General features: G+C 39.2%; 1 protein-coding gene across 1 annotated transcript in view; it reads right to left on the reverse strand.

The window, feature by feature from the left end:
• The window catches only part of LOC115415514 (saccharopine dehydrogenase-like oxidoreductase), a 27690-nt gene extending 5146 nt beyond the window's left edge, over positions 1–22544 (reverse strand). The window contains exons 1-9 of the mRNA XM_030129102.1: positions 22335–22544; positions 18210–18322; positions 15580–15660; positions 15013–15142; positions 11838–11887; positions 10627–10757; positions 9393–9510; positions 7246–7365; positions 4099–4155 (exon numbers count right to left, since the gene is read on the reverse strand). Coding sequence (XP_029984962.1) covers positions 4099–4155; positions 7246–7365; positions 9393–9510; positions 10627–10757; positions 11838–11887; positions 15013–15142; positions 15580–15660; positions 18210–18322; positions 22335–22530 — 996 coding nt within the window. The 5' untranslated portion in view covers positions 22531–22544. The remainder of the gene's footprint in view (positions 1–4098; positions 4156–7245; positions 7366–9392; positions 9511–10626; positions 10758–11837; positions 11888–15012; positions 15143–15579; positions 15661–18209; positions 18323–22334) is intronic.
• Between the last annotated feature and the right edge of the window lie 724 nt (positions 22545–23268).

A 23268-nucleotide genomic window follows, 5' to 3' on the forward strand; every position in this document is an offset into this window, starting at 1 on the left:
ACATGTGTAGGACATGTACAGGACATGTACAGGACATGTGTAGGACATGTACAGGACATGTGCAGGACATGTGCAGGACATGTGTAGGACATGTACAGGACATGTGCAGGACATGTACAGGACATGTGTAGGACATGTACAGGACATGTGTAGGACATGTACAGGACATGTGCAGGACATGTGTAGGACATGTACAGGACATGTGCAGGACATGTGTAGGACATGTGCAGGACATGTGCAGGACATGTGCAGGACATGTGTAGGACATGTACAGGACATGTGCAGGACATGTGTAGGACATGTGCAGGACATGTACAGGACATGTACAGGACATGTGCAGGACATGTGTAGGACATGTACAGGACATGTACAGGACATGTGCAGGAACTCTGTTCCTCTGCCGTGCCATCGTAGTGTGTACTGTTCCCTACTGAGCTGTACTCTGCTTGTGCTACAAGTCGACCCACTTTCTATTTGTTTGTCTTCATTCTTTTTGGGATGTGGTGTTTATCTCTGTGGGTTAGGGTTAGGTTTCTCTCTGTGGGTTAGGGTTAGGTTTCTCTCTGTGGGTTAGGGTTAGGTTTCTCCCTGTGGGTTAGGTTTCTCTCTGTGGGTTAGGGTTAGGTTTCTCCCTGTGGGTTAGGTTTATCTCTGTGGGTTAGGGTTAGGTTTATGGGTTAGGGTTAGGGTTATCTCTGTGGGTGGTGCTTGTGTGCAAATTTTTGCACCCTGGAGCTCTCCTGTCTGTTGTATTGGAGGAGGGGAGGGGGTCTACTGCACACACACCATTTATGTCTAGTGTTTGAACGGTAAAAGGAGTTAAATTTGAACTGGACCAAAGTGGAATAATCATAGAGAGACAACTGTCTAAAAACATTTCCAGCTCAAGAATTTGAACAGGACTTAGTGATAAGTAATAACTGCTGAAACCATGTATATGTGCACTGTTGGCATCGTCTTTATTATTTTATGTCTTGTCTTGTCCACCTGTCTTCAGTGTACTTGCATTGATAAGTGGCTGTAGGTGTGGAAATGTATATCATGTATGGCCTGTTTTTATTATTATTATTTTCCCTTTTTTATTTTAAAAAAGAAAAACTAAATAAAGTTCAAGTCATAAAAAAAATGAAGAGACAACTGTCTATTCCAGCAGCATTTATGGACTGTATTATACAGTCTGAACTATAGAACTGAATGACATTTCCTACAGAACACAGTCAGACTGAGTGAATCACACACAGTTGTCAAACACAGGCCTTTATCTAACTGGTGTGTGTACATACATGTACATACATTTACTCTCACATATATATTATGTTCAACGTCAAACTCATGCTACTACTACATCTAAGCCTCAGTGTTCGTTATTTGTTTTAGTTGTATGTTCATAAACAGTTTCCAAAAAGGGTGAATTAGCAGCAGACATATGTAGTTCAGATTAAAGTGTAGACTGTGTTGTGAAATATGACTGTAATGCATAGTATGTTCTGTAAACAAAGCAGGCACATGAGTAGGAATAGGACAGTTTGGAGAAGGACATATATAAATATATCAGGGTTTCTGCAGGTATCAGCATATCTAATTTAATGCTTTTTAGTGCCACTTTAAACAAATTTAATTCCCATGTCCAACTGCAGATACAGTTTCAAATGTAGTTTTAAGGCCTTAATTTTCACAAAATCTATTTAATGACTTTTAATGCTTTTTAATGGCCCACAGAAACCCTGTAAATACATATATCATACTGTTCATCTCTGACAGTCTCTCTTATTTATCTCAGGCAGTTTTGCACATGTTATATACCATTTAGCCCTGACAGTTTGCACAATTACTCAGATGTTGCCTATTTATGTAAATATATATTTTTCTCTTAGTAACAGTTTATATTTTTTATATTTTTATGGTCATTCTCTTTTACATGTCAGTCTTAACTCTTTAAAAACAGACCTATTTTTTAGGCCTTTAGGAAAATTGCATACCTATAATAAGCGGTTTCATAATAAAGGGAACACTTGTGAGACTGGTTCAGATGTGTAAATATCAGTATACATGTAACTGGTTAAAAGGAAATGAAGATAACACAGCACAAATGAAAAAGTTTCAGGTTCGCCAAAAAAATCACTTTCAGTATAATTATCCCTTTGGAATGATCCAGCTGCAGCTCTAAACTACACAATATAGGCTGACTGATGAAGTCAAGGAAAACAAAATTAGAGAGTTTCACACTATGAGACAACTAGAAGCCCACGAGGCCCCCAGCTGGGGGGCGCTCGGGCTTGAAATGCCACTTTGTTTTGTTTGTTTTAATTTCCTTGTTAAATTATTCCATTTCTATTTTTTTTACATATTTAATTTTCTTGGCATTCAGCGTGGACGGCAAAGGAAGATTTTCATTCTACAGGGAAACCTGATTCTTTAAAGTACAACCTTTGAATATTGAATATGAGGTAAAAAGTAGCACAAAACACATATGTAATAAAGATACAGAAATCTAAGAAATGTAGGACTTTTTCCTTCTTTGTAATTACAAGTACATGGTGGTTACTTTTTCTGTGTGGAGTTGCATATTTTCCCTGTGTCTGACAAACACAAATAACACTGGTCAACAACAAATTTATTGTTTAAGTTTTTTGAGCTGATTTAGGATAATTTTGGTGTGCTGAATCCAAAAATCACACTAATTTTGCTCAATCAGGTCAACTTTCTGAACTATGCTACATATTGGCTTTTTAACATTTTTGCTTACATTTATGGGCATTTTCACATCATATGATACAAAATTCTTTCATATTTCTTGCAATAAACGAGTTCTGAAGATTTTACTTTTGCCAATTTGTGATTAATGTTTTTTTTTAATATTACAGGTGAATGAAATGGCTTCGACTAGAAGATCTTGCAAAAATAAGCCTGATGTATTCTGCTACATCTGCGGTGAATACACCATTGTACCTAACAGGAATCAAGTCACAAGTTTCATAAAGTGTACTTACCAATCTTATTTTGGTATAAATTATTATATTTTGTGAGAAGATCAAATTTTTCAAAATCAAATTAGCAAAAAAACCTGACCTGATTGAGAAAAACAGATGTCATTTTTGGATTTAGCGGTGCAAAATGGTCCGAATTCAGTTGAAAAAACCTAGACAACTTGCAAAAAACATTTTTTTGTAACCCAGTGTTATTTTTAACCTGACACTCTAAAGTAAATGGATGTTTGTCTCTATACAGCTTCTTTAAAGATGAAGTGACTGTGAATGAATAAGCCATTATACAGTATTTAACAACTATCAGAACTATGGATGCGAACGACACTATGATCCATGGCCTGAAATAATGATATAACACTATAGCAGTTCTGTGAAACTTAACACACTGCATATTATAAATTGATCGTCTATGTTATATCATGATGTCTGTTAGAAATACCACTACTAAGGCAAAAAGTAAAAATGTACCCACTTTACTGGGGGGTCAGTTATAAACAGAAATATAACCAGTGTCCAAATTAGTACAGGTCAAATGAGTGTTTCTTAAACCATAAACTGCTGTCTGTCATGTACATGTGGTTATCCTCATATCATAACTGTCTAACTCATCCACCATATGGACAAAAGTCTGTGGACCCGCTGAATCCAGGTGTTTCTTTTCTAACAAAACAAAAATGACTAATGTCAGAACATAGTTTTATATTATGGGATAAATGTCATTGCATTGGTTAGTTTGGGTTAAATTGCTATCTTTGTTTCCAAAACACCTCAGAGATGGTTTGGACTTAACTTCTCTCTGCATTGATTTTGGATTTTTTTTAATCCAGTGACTTAGTTAAATTTAATATGTACATTTCAGGACTTTTCTCATGAGAGCTACTGTTGAATGTGATAGATGCTATAGTTAAAGCCAGTGCAGACCCCACTGACTGACCACACTAGAATAAGTACACTTTTCATTGACTCCCACTGCACATGGAACATTTCCCTAATACTGTCACTATTACCTAAAAAATGCATTACGTTTAGATGTCTTATTTATTATCATGATACATGTAGTGCAGCCTAATTCTGACAAACACAGTCAGTCAGTTCAGTCAGTGTTTGTTACCTGCTTCATGCTTGGACCAGCCTTGGTGAACATGCCAAAGGAGAAAAATGATGGAAACTACAGGGAGACACAAACGCAAATATAACTTACACATGAACGTCACATGTCACAACTGATCAGAACAACAGGCGTGTTCTTACAATCTAAGAGATTATGATATTTAACATACTAACCACGTCTTTATTTAACTGAAGGAGGACACTGGACATGGATATTTACACACAGATATTACATTAAAAATAAGAAACAAAAGTAAGAATTAGATGATCAACTAATAGACCCATGTCATCCCCCCTGAAAAAATGATACAGAAAACACAAAAATGTATAAAATTATCCTGGGAGCAGCTTTGTGAACATTTAAATGACATTTTTAATGAAAAAATTCCTTGTAAGTGTGAAGCCCTGTATTTAAGATATATTTCATGTGATAACTGGACTCTGAAAGATTAAAAAAAACTGTTGTTAATGCTGTTGGCAGTGAGTAAAAAGACTATCACTAGAAAATGGTTAAAGCCTGACGCCAAAAAGCCTGAAAACCAGCTGTGACCTGAGGCCTGGACTCCAGCAGACCTCTGAAGGGGTGCTGTGGTATCTGGACCAAGACATTTGCAGCAGATCCCTGTAAGTCCTGAACAGTGTTGGGCAAATTACTTGAAAAAAGTAATTAGTTATAGTTACTAATGAGTTTTCCCAAAAAGTAACTGAATTAGTAACAGAATTACTCCCTCATAAATGTAATTAGTTACCAGGGAAAGTAATTATTGCGTTACTTTTGTGAAAAACCTTCAAATATGTAAAAGGAAACTGATTTTTGAGCGTGTTTCACAGCCCGTGGCATAGGGTACAACAGCAGACAGGTACTGAAGACCATAACTGTGGTGAGGCTGGGGTCCACCAGGGCCCGGCTAGGGTCCACCAGGGCCCGGCTCTTCTACCACATAAGTGCATATCTGCATTTATAGAAGCAGATGCTCCTCCAGTTAATCCCACATCTCCAGTTTTTCCAGTCGCTCCTCTCTGATCCAGCAGTAAATGTCTCCAGTCCAGTCAGTCGGACTGTCTCTGATAACTCCTCCCCTAAATTAGCTGCAAACGTAGCTGTGTTCAAGTGACTGGGGTGTGCTGGGACAACTCAAACTGGGAGATGTCATTAGTCGTTCAGGTGAAGGCAGTGTGGACAGCTCAGACTCATGGACACACAGGTGAAGCATGAAGGCAGTGTGGGGGATCTGAATAGAAGAACAGCTCGTAAACGAACGGCTCGCAACAAATTGGTTCTTATCGTTCACTTAAAAGACCCGTTCAAAAGACTCGAGTCGTCCGCGAATGTCACATGTCTCGTGCCTGGCTGAGCGAGCCAGGACAGATAACAGCTGTTGGATATCAGTGCACAGTAACGCACCACATTTCACTGCCGGTAATGGTAACAGTAATGGCGTTGTAACGTTTGAAATAGTAATGAATTAGATTAGCCGTTACTGAAAAACAACGGTGTTAGTAACGCCATTATTTTTAACACCGTTATTCCCAACACTGGTCCTGGAAGGTGTGAAATGGGAGGGATTCCAGAACATTCCACAGATGCTAAATGGTTCTGAGACTGGGATGTCCTTTAGTCCATTTTTGGTCCGTACTAACCACTGCAGACCAGGAACACCCAACAAGACCTGCAGTTGTGGAGATGTTCTGACCCAGTCATCACCGTTACAATATGACCCTGGTCAAAGTTACTCAGCTCCTTATGATGTTCATTTTACTGTTTCCAACACATCACCTTCGATGACTAAATGTTCACTTTCTGCCTCATATATCCAACACAAGAGACACTTTACACAGAGATCCTGGAGAAAAGGTCAGATGGTGATTCCACCTTTTTTCTACCACTGACTGATTTCCACGGAAGAGCCAAACAGAGGTGAGAAAGGCTGGACTTTCACACAGTGGACCTGCGTTCACCAATCAAAGGGGCGGTGATGCAGCGGATAGTGTGACGTATAACTTGCACTTCGGAAATACCCCGAGCATAGCTAACCTCTCCACCGTTCCACAAATGTTAGCATGAATAGAATCGTCCTCCCAAAGTGCCAACAGCTGGTGGATCTGGGCATGTCCCCAGTTCCACATTGTCTGTTGGCGTTGACATGTTTGTTTACTGTACACGGCCCACGCTCATTTTTAGATCCCCCTGGCACAGGGGTCGCACACGCAATACGTCATCCAAACATCCCACCTTGGTTAGAACCAGAGGTGTTCCTCTTCCATAGCATTCCTGAATCCTGATTCCACCTTTAGCAGGGCTCTGTTCCTACCTCCAGAGGAGTTCCAGAGGTAGAACCACATGATCCACCATTTTGTTTACAGAGACAGAGACGTTGTTCCTGACAGAAGTGCTGAAAGGTGTCATTGTAATGAAATAAATATTATTACTCAGTGTCAGAGTGTTGTGTCTGATGGGGAACAGGATGAATTTCCTACCTAACTTCAAATATACACATACCGAAGTGACTAAATCTGGATCTCTGCATCAAACTCAAGATAAGTGATCAAAGATATAATCAATCTATCAATCTATCTATAGTCGTGGAAAAAATTATTAGACCACCCTTGTTTTCTTCAATTTCTTGTTCATTTTAACGCCTGGTCCAACTAAAGGTACATTTCTTTGGACAAAGATAATGAGAACAACACAAATAGCTCATAGTAGTTTAATTTCACAGCTGATATCTGTCCATTTAACATGTTTTCTTGATAAAAACCAAAATCACTTCAGTTCTTACATCAATATCTATGTCATTGTACTGACAAACACAACATGTTTTCTTTTCTGTCCATTTTAGTCACATGACACACACAAGAGTTAGTACTGGATTGCATAACCATTGTTTTTGATGACTTTTGATGGTCTAAGAACTTTTTCCGCATCTCTCTCTCTCTCTCTCTCTCTCTCTCTCTCTCTCTCTCTCTCGCTCTCTCTCTCTCTCTCTCTCTCTCTCTCTCTCTCAGGAAAACGTGAGTGTGCCTAAACATTGTCCATCTCAGTTTACCACATCACCAGCTCTCCGCTATGAGTAATGCTGCAAAACATGAATACAGCAAAAAAGGTAGATGTTACATAATGACGATGGTGTGTGACTGATGTGGTTACCGTGGTGAGGAGCCTCCTACCCAGGCTGAATTTGACCATAAACCAGAAAAGAAGGCCACCACAGAAGAGTTTGACCAGTGAGAAGATGCCACCGACGCCGACATAGGCACTGTACTGGACCTGTGGTGGAAACAGAAACACAGCTGAGCACATTAACCATGAGAGATGAAGGGTGAGTAGAGAGGGAAGAAGAGGAAAATATAGGAGGAAAAAAGGAGGCAGGTGGTAGAGGAGGTGAGGAGGATGAATGAGTATATGAGGCTATAGGGAAGAGAGAAGGGGAGACTGATGAATGAGGGATGGAATAGTTGGAAGGAGGGAGAATGGAGGCAGGACCAGATGAGATGTCAAAGGGAGTAATGAAGAGCAAGGGAGAAAGTGATGAATCACTACAGATGACTCATCATATTTCCACTGCGCTGGTAGATGGTGGTCTAAACAACATAATGAGAAAGCTTCATTAAGGCCTGCATCTCTGGCTGTGATCAAAACAGTGACAGCTGCTGGAATGGCTGACCTAGTTACAGGTAACAGATGGAAAAAACTTTTCTCTGTTTTTTGTTTTTTTTTTTTTGCTTTCCACAGTGGCCGTCATGCAGCCAAGATAAGCCATATGTGTTCTGAAGGTTGGACATTAAAGAGTTTGGTGTCATTTAATGCATATCAAACTGTGTTCCCAGAAGGACATGGGTAGGACTGAAAGGTTCTTAGTCTTTGTCCACCTGAGACATGCTCAGGCAAAGTGAGACATGCAATATTTACTGCCTCCAACAGGGTCTGTGCATTACTTATTACATAGATGATCATATCCCAGGGTTAAAAACCAAGGACAATATTAGCGTCAGTTTGGACAACAGATTAGTGGCAGTCATGTCCTGTTGGTCCGTCAGATAATGAACTAGGCCTGTTTAGTGCACAGCAAATTGCAGAATTTTCACCTACAATCTGCTCCGTTTTCTCCACCTTTTCACTCATGATTTTGTGATATGAAGGTGCATATCATGAAAATTTCACACTGACATATGGTTTCATGGTTGACATTATGACCCCCCCCCCCCCCCCCCCCCCCCCAAAGGGGAGGCAAGGGGTATTGTTTTTGGTTTGGTTTGTTTGTTTACACTTTAGCAGTAAAACTACTGGTTGAATTCATACTAAATTGGTTTACAGATTGCCAGTGACCCACAATAGATGTCATTAGATTTTGGGAAAAGTAGGTCAAAGTTCACATTTTTTATGAATTCTTTGCATCTTTTTTTCCCCATTTATTTATAATGGACAAAATTTCACATGTCTATAATAACATAAATTTTGTTTCAATTTAATTTAAACTTGGCAGATATATAGAGGCAATTGATATGACATCAGCACACACATAGACATGATGACATCAGCTGGATCAATGCCAAAATAAACTACAGTATATGTGAGGGGCGGGGTTTGTTGTGCCTGGAACCACTTGCTAAACATGAATTTAATATAATTCAAGCTCACACAGAAAATTTGGAGACAGAGTGACACACAGTGACAGTGAGTCAGATGTCAGTTTGTGCAGAGTTAACACCAGTTTTCAGGAGGATTTCCACCGGTCAAACTGCACAGCAGTTTGCACTGGTCTTTTGTATTTTAGACAGTTTTTGCCACAAAGCTCATTTGCATATTTCTATACAGACTTGGGGTGATTTTGCACTTAATCTATGAACATTTCAGGATTTACATTTATGCAAATAACTTTTGCATGGATGTAAATTACTTTGGCCCTATATACTGTATGTAGCAGCACAGTTTGCAGTAAAACATCCGTATTTTCACCCCTTTGGTGGACATGGTCCATATACTTTAGAGCAGTGACTCTCAACTGGTGGGTTGCGACCCAAAAGTGGGTCTGTAGCCAAGACACACTTGTCATTCTACTCCTACCTGGTTGCTGTCACACACATTTAACACCATCTGAACCCAGTAAGTTTATTTTGGTCTCATCAGACCACAGGACATGGTTCCAGTCATCCATGTCCTTAGTCTGCTTGTCTTTACCAAACTGTTTGGATTTCTAGTGCATCATCTTTGGTTCAGATGGTATTTGCAGAGGGGTGTCCTCACTTTTGTCAGATACTGTATATTATGCATTCTGTATGTTACTGTAATCTTACTGGTGAGTGGTGTTCCTCCTCATAAAGGAAACGCTGGGTTCTCTTGACGACCGACGGGTCAGAGCCCATAAATGGGATGACGTACTGTTCAATCTCCTTACTGAAAAACACAAAACCCCTGGAAAGACACACACATAGAGATCACAAAGGGAAACCAACAGCAGTCTAGACTCACTAAATACATCGTTGGGGTTTTGGAATCAGTACAATAGTCTTCAGGGTCAGTTCAGTTCAGTCAGTGATTGCAATGGTCAATTTAAATCCATGCCTGCAAAGCCACATTCCAACAGTTCACTGCACTGAATGTAAGTCAGGCTGCCAGACAGCGACAGTCTGTAAACTGCTGCTATCCTGGCAAATACATTTTGGTGCAGTAACTGAACTCTCAGTCTCACCTGCTGCATCATTTATATTTCATGACCCTGAAACTACTCTAGTCAGGACCTACTGGGTATTATCTTATTTTAACAAACATATACAAATTCCATTTCAGATGTTGTTGATGATGTAGCAGTTGTACTTTCAAAATATATGTTTTTAAATGACCTAAAATTATCATTATAGTGTTAAAGAATAAAGAGCTCTCAGGTTCAAAGACACCGATGTATGGGATGGTAAAGATATGAACTGAAATGATTTAGCCTGACGCACAGTTGAAGCTGGGGTTTTGTGCAAAACAATCATGTGTAATAGTGTCAGAAGGACATGTGTAATAGTGTCACAGGGACAAAGACTTCCCTTCGTTTCGTCTCATGAAAAAAATGTAACGAAGGGAATTTTATCCAGAATTTTTATGCATTTTAGTTAGTTTTGCAAACACACAATACAGTGTCAGTTAGTTATCATCTTTTCTTTTAATTATAGTTTTTCTTTATTTCAGTTAATGAAAATGTTTTTTCAATTCTAGTTTTCGTCATTTCATTAGTTTTCGTTAATGATAATAACCCTGAGAGACACAACATTGGATTGTAGATGACTTCTGCCTGTTGTTGAGTGTTTGGAACATCAACACTACACAGAAACACTTTAACAATAATACTATTGAAATGGAGCCCAAGAGCAATGACACACCAGTTTCAGCAGGAAAAGTCCATTTTCTCAACTTAGTGATGTGCACTGAGGAAACATCTTCCTCTTCCCTTTACTTATCACTGCCAAGCCCCACAGGCCAATAAATGTTGTTCTTCAAATAAAGTCTGTTTGCCAGACAGTAATTGCTCATTTATAGTCTTACCTCTTGTGGACTTTGGCTCCCACCACAGGCAGCGGCTTGTGGCCAAACTTCTTCCTCAGCTGTCGAAGGGATCTGCTGTCGGCAAAGCCGTAAACGGCCGACTGCCAAGTGGCATCATGGCCGGACGCCCCCTGTGAGGGTTGAAAGGACCCCTGAGTTCTATCACTATGAAGGAAAGCCATGCTATCAAGAATTCCCAGAGACAAATGACATAGATTTAGCAAAACAGAGGCAGCTACTTTCTGTCTGATAAATTTAACAGATGTATTAATTTATGTCAAAGAAGAAGCCCACGCACCTGTGACAGGACATTAAAAATGGCTTCATCTTAACACAGTCCAGTCTCACGAGAGTGGATTACTCTTTGTATATTTTCTTTAAATGTCCCTTAATCTTCCTGTAAATGATCTCTCTGTGTCACAGAAGTATTGACTTTTGGAACACTGATGCTCCTTTTTAGAATTTAGTGGGAGTCAGGTTGTAAGACTTTTGTTTCAATCAATCAGTCAAATTGTATTTATATAGTGCCACATCATAACAAAAGTTATCTCATGACACTTTACATCTACAGCAGACTCTAAAGCCAATTTACAGACACCAACAGAATCCTCCAGGACTAAACACTTGGTGACAGTGGAAGGGAAAACCTCCTTTTGTAATAAAAAACTATAAATCTTCCCTTACTAATGACAATGTTAGCCATGCCTCTAAAGACGATGAATCCTTATATAAAGCTCTGAATAACAGACAAGTGACAAATTAAAGGAGAGCCCATTGGACTAGTCTCTGCCTGGATAATGACTACGGGTCCAACAGTACAGGTATCCCACGGTTCGGTCCGTACCTTGGTTTTTGGGCCACGGTTTCGGTACGTGTTTTGTGTGTAAAGAGAACAATTTTTTTTTTTCTACCAAAATTATATTTTTATTTTGCTTGCCAGCAAAACCTGAATTTCACAGAAGGAACAAATTCTATCACTGTACTGAATTAAAAAAACACTTTCTGCTCTGAACAGCAGAACCCTTTCTTATTCCTTAACTACTTGTATACAGTCATATAAAACACACATGTGCAGACATAAGGCCCAAAGGGAGCTTTTTTAATAAATAAATTCCTGTTCTGCATAGGGATGGGATAAAAACGTCATGGTTATCTACCGTAAGCCTTTCCTTGTGTGTACCTGTGTGTACATTTGTTATTGTTCTGTGTACCTTAGGTCCACTTGAAATATTCAAGAAGCTCTCCACTGCTGTCAGGGTTCCTGGAAAAAAAACAAATGACACAGATGAAGCACATGTTCCATTTCAGAAGATAAGAGACCACTGTCCAGGTTACATTTAATATTCCCTTACAGACCATTAACAGACCTTAACAGACCAAACATTTTATACAAAAGATTTTTTTTTTAAATCTAAGCTAACAGACATATATTTAGAAAATTTAGTTGTACTCTAAAAGTAGTCTCCCACGGTCGGTCTGTACACTTTCTTAGAATCCAATAGAATAGAATCTATTTCTATTTAAAAGCACAGTCTTGTTTAATGTGCACAAAGGCAGTAGTAAGAGTACATATAAAAGAACTAAATAAAACCCTTGAGAAAACTGCAAGGTTAAAAAACATTGAACATGACAAATCATAATCCTCAGTGAAAAAATGAATGGTTGGGCGATTCCCAATATATTTCACAGTATTATTCATTACTATATGTTTCAGGTCATATTTAGCGTTGGCTCTGTATCAGTGACAGCCCAGCTCAGTCCACTTTCATTCTTCTGCTTTAAAAACAAAAACCTGATTTGTCGTGGTTGGTGCAGGATACAATGACAAAACATATAAAATGTGCACACGGTATTGAAATGTCTAAGGCAGGGGTGTCAAATTCATGTTAGTTCAGGGGCCACATGCAGCCTAATGTGATAGAAACTGGGCCGGACCAGTAAAATAATACAAATAATAGGATAAGGACTTATAAATTACATCAACTCCAAAGTTTTCTCTATGTTTTTGAGTGAAAAAAAGTCCAATCTGTAATTAAATTGATTACAGGGTTCCTACACATTTGAAATTTCTAAATTCCATACTTTTTCCAGACCCTAATTTCCAGATGTCTTGGTAAAAAATTCCAACCACTCTTTATATTTGGATTTATGAGGCAGTCGTCAGAGAATTTCCATCGACCCATTCTCAGTTCCAACAGCGATCATACAAGGCATGTTGAACAGCTCACTCACCAACAGTATGTGGACGTCACCTGTCCGTCAAAGCAATAGTGGAACTTGACGACACCTGGGTGGGGCTTAAAATGGGTTGGAGGAGGATAAGAGCAGAAGGCGGGGCATTCAACTTCTCAATCTGCCCAAATGTTTTCTGGGACGCGTAGCCAACTGTATGTGCTCTGATACAAACATTTTAGCTGCACTAGCAAGGGCCTTAAAAAACAGATGATCCATTTGGTTTTTTAAATATTCATAATTTTAGGTTTTAGAAAATAGAACAGTGGGAACAGTCTGGAAACAGGAATATTTTTACACATACATCTGTTTCCATTTTCCATACTTTTCCAGACCTGGAAATTTATAAAAATCAAATTCCATACTTTCCATACTTGTGTAGGAACCCTGTGATTGTATCTACGAACCGTATTTGAACATAATATGAACAACTAGAAGCACTCGGAGAGCGCAGACCTCCGCCAAGGCTGATCAGTGGCCCCCCCCCGTGGGCCCCCCCCCACGCCAAGGAGGTTATGTTTTTGCCAGGGTTTGTTTGTTTGTTTGTCTGTCTGTTTGTCTGTCCGTTAGTGTGCAACATAACTCAAAAAGTTATGGACAGATTTTGATGAAATTTTCAGGGTTTGTTGGAAATGGGCCCCCCCACCCCCGATCACCACCAAAATTTAATCATTTCTTCCTTATCCCATTTCCAACAAACCCTGAAAATTTCATCAAAATCTGTCCATAACTTTTTGAGTTATGTTGCACACTAACGGACAGACAAACAGACAGACAAACAAACGAACAAACCCTGGCAAAAACATAACCTTCTTGGCGGAGGTAAATATGAACCCGAAAACTCTTTTTTAAAAAAATAAGTGCAATTTTAACAATATTACACTTCCATTTATCATTTATACATGTGCATCACAACTTACAGATCACAGTGAATCTCCAAATACACAAAACATTCAGTAATATTCAGAATTCAGAATGTTGGTAAAATTAGGCACACTACTCTTAAGAGACTTCAGGTTCTTCATGTTTGCGCTGGTTATTCACATTTTTTGTAAAAGGCTAGTCTGTAAATGTAAACATGGTGTAATTTTACTTTTTTTTTAAACTAAAACAAAGAAAAATGTGCAGTTTTCATTATTTATGCGTTATTATAATAGTATTTTACCGTTCTGACCCACTTTAGATTGAGTTGACCTAAAATGATTTGAACATCCTTGACTGTTAACATCTTCAGTGTCATTTTTATATTTCACAAATTCATCCCACAGGCCGGATTGGACCCTTTGTCGAGCCGGTTTTGGCCCCTGGACCACATGTTTGACACCGGTGGTCTAAGCACAACCAGTAGAAAACACCACATGAAAACATAACATTCTTCCTCTAAACTTGACAGTTGCTTTTCTTTGACCCTACCACAAATAATTTAAAGACAGTAACAGAGGTAGTGGAAAGACAGAGAATGTATCCATGTATCATGAGTACATCTTGTGTACCAGTCTACAGTTAAAGGTCTTATAAACCATGACCCATGTGCAGAACTGGGTCAAGGAATCCTGTTTACAGCTGAATACAAAGAAGACAGTCTACATGGAGTTCACCAAAACGCCAATTGAACTGAAACAGTCTAACATCTTTCTTGAAGGGGTGAAACTTGATTTAGTCAAAGAGTTCAAGTACCTCGGGTTAATATTTATTTAACTGTCTTCATTCTTAATTGTTGTTTTTATTTCTAAACTGTTTTATCTGGCTTACTTATTTTCTATTTTTATTCTCTGTTATTTATTGCCTGTAGCACTTTGAGATTTTTAGACAAAAATGTAAAGTGCATTACAAATAAAATTTATTATTATATGCCTCCTTCAAATCACAACTTAAACATTGGATGAAGGAAAACTAAGCCTGTGACCATCAGTAGATCGTCCTCACTGTGTTGTTCTGTGTGTTTTTATGATGTTTTGCCTTTTTGTCACCTGTCTTTCCTGTCACCTACCTAGGGACTACAGATGGAAATGAGCACTGCTGCTATAATCTGGCATATTTACAGATGCAGTTGTTGTAGATGTTCATTAACATGCACTGTCCCAAATAAATAAATAAATAAGTTGCAAAGGCAGGTGAATCTCTATATTCAGCCTCTCTGCTGTCCTTTCCTACCTCTGAATTGCCGGTTTGTGTACAGAATACCCAGGTCTGCAGGTATGGAGTCAAAGCCACAGCTGCCAATCACATACACTCCTCTGTCCAAGGCCTTGGTGTGGTACTCCAGCTGCATACGCTCTAAGAACTGAGGAGGATGGACACACACACACACACACACACACACACACACACACACACACACACATAAAGACATCCATAAACAGCACATGAACAAGGACAAATTCTATCTAAATATATGCATACTCAGACATTTCATGCACAATAACAACTTATTTTTTAGAATATTTAAGAGCGATGTCATTGAGTGCATGCAATAATAAGCAGTGCAAAACAGTTTGACACATGCTTTGTTCACATTTTCCCCATTTCTATGTAATAAGTTCATGTAACAAGCTTCTGGTAGCAGTTGCATATATATATATATATATATATATATATATATATATATATATATATATATATATATATATATATATATATATATATATAATAGCTTTTGGTAATAAAAAAAAAAAAGCACATTTCCCCAAACGTTGAATTGTGCCAGTAAGTACATCCTACCTGAGGCTCTCCACAAATGTCAATGTAGTGAGCTCCATTTTCTACACAAGCCTTGACCACTGGCTCTCCATAAAATCTGTACTGAGAGAGAAAACAATTAGGAACATTTAATTAGAAACAGAAATGCTGCTGAATTGATTCCACTGGTCTTTGAGTAAAATGTTTCCAAAATAGTGAAACTTCAGCAAATTTGGGTGTTGGCTGTAGTTTTTAAGATACAATATTTGGTTAAGAATTGAATTCTTTGAATGTTACGTATGAATTGGGTTTTACTCAAAAGAGATGAGCTACCAGTTCTCCTTCAAAACACTGTCTGTATACTGGAATGCATTCACTTTAAATATTTGGAAATATACAGGGTGGGGAAGCAAAATGTACAATATTTTGAGGCAGGGATTGAAAGACAGTGTATGACCAATTAGTTTATTGAAAGTCATGAGAATTTATTTGCCACAAGAAAATGTCCATAATAGAAAATGTTTTTATTCTATGTGTCCTCCTTCTTTCTCAATAACTGCCTTCACACGCTTCCTGAAACTTACGCAAGTGTTCCTCAAATATTGGGGTGACAACTTCTCCCATTCTTCTTTAATAGTATCTTCCAGACTTTCTGGTAACAGTTTTGCTCATAGTCATTCTCTTCTTTCCATTATAAACAGTCTTTATGGACACTCCAACTATTTTTGAAATCTCCTTTGGTGTGACGAGTGCATTCAGCAAATCACACACTCTTTGACGTTTGCTTTCCTGATTACTCATATGGGCAAAAGTTTCTGAAAAGGTATGGATAATAGTGTTAGGTATGATTATGACATCAGTATATGTTTGGTTTCAAAACAATTGACGTAGTGCCTGCTGAGAAAAAACAACTAAATGTTCATTGTAAATTTTGCTTCCCCACCCTGTATATGTAATAATCATCATATCATCAGTACCCATGTATTTTAACCAACACATTTGTCTTTGGTTTTCCAATTTATTTTCTGAAAGTATGTAGGATTTTACACATTTTTCAGGGTTTCTGCAGGTATCAGCAAATCTAATTTAATGTCCTTTTTAATGCCACTTTAAACATATTTAATGCCTATGTCCAACTGCAGATACAGTTTTGTATATAGTTTTATGTGGGTTTACCGTCCACAGGCTTTCACCAGGTTCTGAATAGTTCCTCCTCCAATCACTTCTGCTGAAACTTGCATTTTCCCATTTTTCCCACATTTGCTAATATTCCCTCCGCTGTTTCGTCACAGCATGAACACGCTCACAGCACGTTGCAATCCAAGCATCTGGTGGTGTGACTTTGTTCATCAGCCATAAACAATAGACAATTAAAGGGTTCCACCTGTCAATCATCACACTATACTTCCAATCAAAATTATTAAATGTTTATATAATCAAAATAAATCATGAATAACAATGCTTTTATTCCATCAAGTGTATTTAATTTTTTAATGCCTCTGGACATCGAATTTAATGTTTTTTAATGCCATTTAAGGACTTAATTTTCACTAAATCTATTTAATGACTTTTAATGCTTTTTAATGACCTGCAGAAACCCTGTTTTACCTCTGAAGCAGATCATTTGCAAAGTCCAGTTGTAACTGTCTGAGAGACTGTGTGGTCATTAGAGAGTACAGTGTTATGTGTTAACAGAGTATTAAGTGTTAAATTTATGATTTTATTTTGTTTAGAAATGACTTCTAGTTTGTGCTTTAAAATGAGATATTGCCTCATGTACCTTTAAAAAAAGAATTTCCATTTTATTTAAGAGTTTGTTACGTAAAGGTGATAAAAGAGTCATGACCAAATGCAAATCATTGTCATCTCTTCTGGAATTGTTCTGTTAACGAAAATTTCTGGAAGGAAATACATAAGGAAACACAAGAAATTATTGGGAGCCACTTATCCTTTGAATGTAAATCTTTATTTTTTGGACTTATACCAGAAGGATGGCCAAAGAGAGACAAATATTTATTTAATATCCTGCTAATAGCAGCCAAAAAAGCCATCACAAGAAAATGGCTTTCATCGGAAAGCCCAACACTGAGCATGTGGATGGACATTACAGTGGACATATATAAGATGGAGAGACTTACTGCAGAGGTGAACTATAAGAAAGACTTGTTTGTTACGTGGTGGAAGAAATGGATGGAATACATCATGCCACGCAGACCGGACTTTGATACTTTTATTTTTGAATAGAAGATTAGATATAGTAAACACAATAACTGCAATTCACTCCCTACTTGTTTATGTTCTTTTCGTTTGTTTCATTGTTAAAAAATGGGACATTCAGATTAACATAATGTTGATGACATTTAAAATGAATATCTTTGTCAACATTGATACAGAATGTCAATAAAAAGTGAATTTAAAAAAAAAAAAAGAGTCATGACAAGAGCAGTTACGGACTTTGTGTTTGAAGAAAAAACGTGACTCTGCATTCGGTTTATGGCACTATTGTTGTTACGTTTTTTTTCAGATTTTTACGTTGGAGTTTGTCTGATGTCGAGTTAAAATAAATCTTCATAAAAACATCAGTATGAAACGTGGCCGATTATTAAACCAATGCAGCTACACCAGTGTTATGCTCCGTGTTGGATCTTTAAAAGCCAGGGTCAAACACTTACTGGTCCCACACAGTTGAGAATCACCAGGCCTTGCTGACACATGATGGATAATGATTCCTCAATAGACACATCAGCAACAATGATGTCAATGTCTGTGGTCAGTTCAGGCATGGCTGACCAAAACAAGAGCAGAAGTAACATGCAGCCATTAATGGTACAACAGTATACATGTCATTTACCGAAACTCATGTACATGTACAGAACTGTGCTTAAGTCTGAGGAAACCTTAAGTTTTGTTGTTTTTGCAGGGTTTTAATAAGCATGTCTTTTTTTCTAACAAGAAATATGCAGGAAATATGTGCACAGTATTGAATCACACACACAAAATTAGAACTAGTTTGTGTAGGTAAAGTCAGTATTTAGTGTAACCTCAGTATAGATTCAGTTAATATTCATCTCTCGTGTTAACTGTCTGCATGTCTTAAATAATCTGGTGTTATATTACACACCTTCAGAATGTCCCAAAGACTTTCATGGTCTTTTATCCTTTTCCCAGTCCAGATCATCCCATGCAGCTTCTACAATATTCAGATTTTTTTCTGAAATGCATTTTTGTTTTTAATACTATTTACATATTTACTGTATATTCCTGTTGTACATATATCACCTCAAAGACTTAGAAATGCACATGTGTGGTCATGCCTGTGGGACATCCCAAAGGTGTGTAATATAACACAAGATTATTTAAGAAAACATCCAGTCAGTCGACCTACGACAGCCGAAAAACTGTGGCTCAGAAGGTAGAGCAGGTCGTCCAATAACACTGGTCTACAATTTTTTAGAAATGATTTGCTTCAGAGATTAAATGTGCTAAATGACACGTATTTTAATAAGATTAATTGGAAAATAAATGACAACAGTGCCGGTTTGCTGATGTTTTCAAGGTATATGATTAAGTGTTATTACACATATATATTGGTTTATGTACATTATATAATAGTTTTATAAATCTTCCACTAAATAGAACCTGTAAAGTGAATGTATTCTAATGTGCAGACAGTGTTTTGAAGTAGATCTTGTAGCTCTGAGACAAATATTCCTTTGAGTCAAACCCATTCTCTCGTTAATTCTTGAATTTCACATTTTGACCCAAGGCTGTATCTTGGAAAGTTCAGCCAACCAGCATTTTTGACTTGATTTTTCTTTATCAGTGACTCTCATGTGGTAAAATTTCATTACTTTTATTCTGGAAGCATTTTCCTTGTAGACCAGTGTAACCAGAGGGTTGGCGGTTTGAATCCCGCTCTGTCCTAGTCACATATATCCTTGCCTCCAGTGCTTCTCACACTGGTGTGTGAATGTTTGGTGGTGGTCGGAGGATTGGCAGCCTCGCTTCTGTCACAGCAGCTGTGGCTACACATGTAGGTTCCAACTGTTGTGCTGAATTCTACTCCCTGCTGAAAACTGCTCCCCCTCCTACGTCAGCCATGAAGAGGACATGTGCACCAAATTCACCCTGTCACAGCTTACTGAGAAATGCTCCCTGCTCACATTGGCTGATTACTTTTTCTGCTTTCTGACTGGAGAGTATGAAATAAATTGTGAATTATTCAACCTCTTAACACCGTCATAGCTGTGTAGCAATTAAGTAATTAATAATATTGTAAGATATTGCAGTTATGTTAGTATTAAAGAATGTGCAAACTGTAAGGTATTTAAAACTTTCTAAAGTTAAATCTTAGATACACAACACACAAAATATATAACAACTAGAAGCACTCGGAGAGCGCAGACCTCCGCCAAGGCTGATCAGTGGCCCCCCCAGTGGGCCCCCCCACGCCAAGGAGGTTGTGTTTTTGCCAGGGTTTGTTTGTCTGTCTGTCTGTCTGTCTGTCCGTTAGTGTGCAACATAACTCAAAAAGTTATGGACAGATTTTGATGAAATTTTCTGGTCTGCGCCCCCCCCCCCCCCATGGGCCCCCCCACCCCCGATCACCACCAAAATTGAATAATTTCTTCCTTATCCCATTTCCAACAAACCCTGAAAATTTCATCAAAATCTGTCCATAACTTTTTGAGTTATGTTGCACACTAACGGACAGACAAACAGACAGACAAACAAACAAACCCTGGCAAAAACAGAACCTCCTTGGCGGAGGTAATAAAAACAGATACTGCAGAAAACCGCATCCCTCCCATCAGAATAAGCTTGCGAAGCCAAAGGAGTGAACTGACTTTACAGCTCACACTTGGAGCTATTCTGGTGTGACAGGGTGAATCTGGTGCACATTGTCCTCTTCATGGCTGACTTAGGAAGGGGGAGCAGTTTTCAGCAGCTGCTGCGCAGTGCAGTTTTCAGCAGGGAGTAGAATTCAGCACAACAACCTAATGAATAATGGATCCAGTGTACGCCCTCTGAGTACGAGGAAACAGAAAAGTGTTATGTATATAGATTATATTCTAATTGTTAGAAATGCAGACACACACCCATTAGAACACTGCAAAAACAACAAAGCTAAAGTTTACCTAAGATTTCTGCCCAGTACTGTGTGTGTATTGATACGTAAAGTCTTAAATACAATGAGTAGTCTAAAGCAGTGTTGGGACAACTTCATTATGTTGTTGTCACTGGAAGTTTGTAATACTTTACAGTTCTGGTTCAGAGGAACAGGCCATAAGACTGAGAACACATGTTCAGTCTGACTCTGGTTGTTCAGTGACAGCTGAGTTAACTGTGAGCTCAAGAGTTCCTGAAACAAGCAGAGTAGCTGTTCACATGCACAAGTCCACTTCACATGTTCACTAGTGTCTACATAATCAGCCTCTGAACACACACAGCACACACAGCTGCCTGGCAGGTCAAGCACAGGCCCTGGGCTGTGACACACACTGAACTGTAGGCAGACACACACTCAGCTGTAGGACACACACTCAGCTGTAGGACACACACTCAGCTGTAGGATACACACACACTCAGCTGTAGGACACACACTCAGCTGTAGGACACACACTCAGCTGTAGGACACACACTCAGCTGTAGGATACACACTCAGCTGTAGGATACACACTCAGCTGTAGGACACACACTCAGCTGTAGGATACACACTCAGCTGTAGGATACACACACACTCAGCTGTAGGATACACACACACTCAGCTGTAGGACACACACTCAGCTGTAGGCGGACACACACACACTCAGCTGTAGGCGGACACATACACACACACTCAGCTGTAGGCGGACACACACACACACACTCAGCTGTAGGCGGACACACACACACACACACTCAGCTGTAGGCGGACACACACACACTCAGCTGTAGGCGGACACACACACTCAGCTGTTGGCGGACACACACACACACACACTCAGCTGTAGGCGGACACACACACACACACACTCAGCTGTAGGCGGACACACACACACACACACTCAGCTGTAGGCGGACACACACACATTCAGCTGTAGGCGGACACACACACACACACACACACTCAGCTGTAGGCGGACACATACACACACACACACACTCAGCTGTAGGCGGACACATACACACACACACACACACTCAGCTGTAGGTGGACACACACACACACACACTCAGCTGTAGGCGGACACACACACATTCAGCTGTAGGCGGACACACACACACACACACACACTCAGCTGTAGGCGGACACATACACACACACACACACTCAGCTGTAGGCGGACACATACACACACACACACACTCAGCTGTAGGCGGACACATACACACACACACACACACACACTCAGCTGTAGGTGGACACACACACACACACTCAGCTGTAGGCGGACACACACACACACACACTCAGCTGTAGGCGGACACACACACACACACTCAGCTGTAGGCGGACACACACACACACACTCAGCTGTAGGCGGACACACACACACACACACTCAGCTGTAGGCGGACACACACACACACACTCAGCTGTAGGCGGACACACACACACACTCAGCTGTAGGCGGACACACACACACACTCAGCTGTAGGCGGACACACACACACACTCAGCTGTAGGCGGACACACACACACACACACACTCAGCTGTAGGCGGACACACACACACACACACACTCAGCTGTAGGTGGACACACACACACACACACACACACACACACACACTCAGCTGTAGGCGGACACATACACAGCCTCTCCGCCGCTTGTTTTAACACCTCCTCCAGACGCTGCCTGCTTCTTCCGGCTACGGCCCACTTCAGAGGACTACCACCGGGACTCTCTGCGGCACAGCGGGCGACCTCCTGCACGACAAACTGGCCGGTAAACCCAGACGCACCGAAAATGATCAGGTGGAACGGTCTGCTAGAGGTTACAGACGCCATTGTTGACTTTCTGTTTAAGGTCCCGCCTTGTGACGCAACTTCCGGTTATGTGCGCTGATTGGCTGAGATTTTGTACAAGTCCTGCCTCTTCTTCCTCTTCTCCTTCCTCCTTCTTTTCTTCTTCTTCACTCCTTTCTATTCTTATCTGTAAAAGAATGTGCCCCATAATGAATGTTTTGAACATGAAACATGATGATGATAATAAAATAAATGAATAAATAAAAAATTTTTAAAAATTAAATTTTTTCTTCTTGTATGCCAGTGTTTCTCAAACAGTGGGGCGGGCCCCCTAGGGGAGGGGCAAAGGCCTGCCCTGGGGTCATGGGGTCACTTCTGGGTGTTTTTCTTTTTTTTTTTTCTTCAGGTTAGATCAGTGGTTCTCCAACTTTTTACAGTGGAGTACCCCCTGATTTATCCAAGTACCACCAACTTTCACTTCAGCATTTTTGATCGAAAAAAATTTGGCAATTTTTTTTCCTTTCCCAAAGGTGTCTGTTTATATTTTCAAACCTTTGTAAACAAACAACATATATTTCACTGCAACATATTTTTTTAAAAATAGAATATTTTTTAAAGTACATTTTGTGTGTAAAATATAAACTGAAAAGTGCTCTCTTTCACTGATAAGACAAATGAATAACTTGGTCATTAATTAATAAATGAACCTTTCATCAACAAAAAATAATTACTTATCTATTCAAATAAACTCATTTTGAATAATTTAAAATAGAAATGTTC

This window comes from Sphaeramia orbicularis, chromosome 24, assembly GCF_902148855.1.
Source record: "Sphaeramia orbicularis chromosome 24, fSphaOr1.1, whole genome shotgun sequence".
In the NCBI taxonomy this organism is placed as follows: domain Eukaryota; kingdom Metazoa; phylum Chordata; class Actinopteri; order Kurtiformes; family Apogonidae; genus Sphaeramia; species Sphaeramia orbicularis.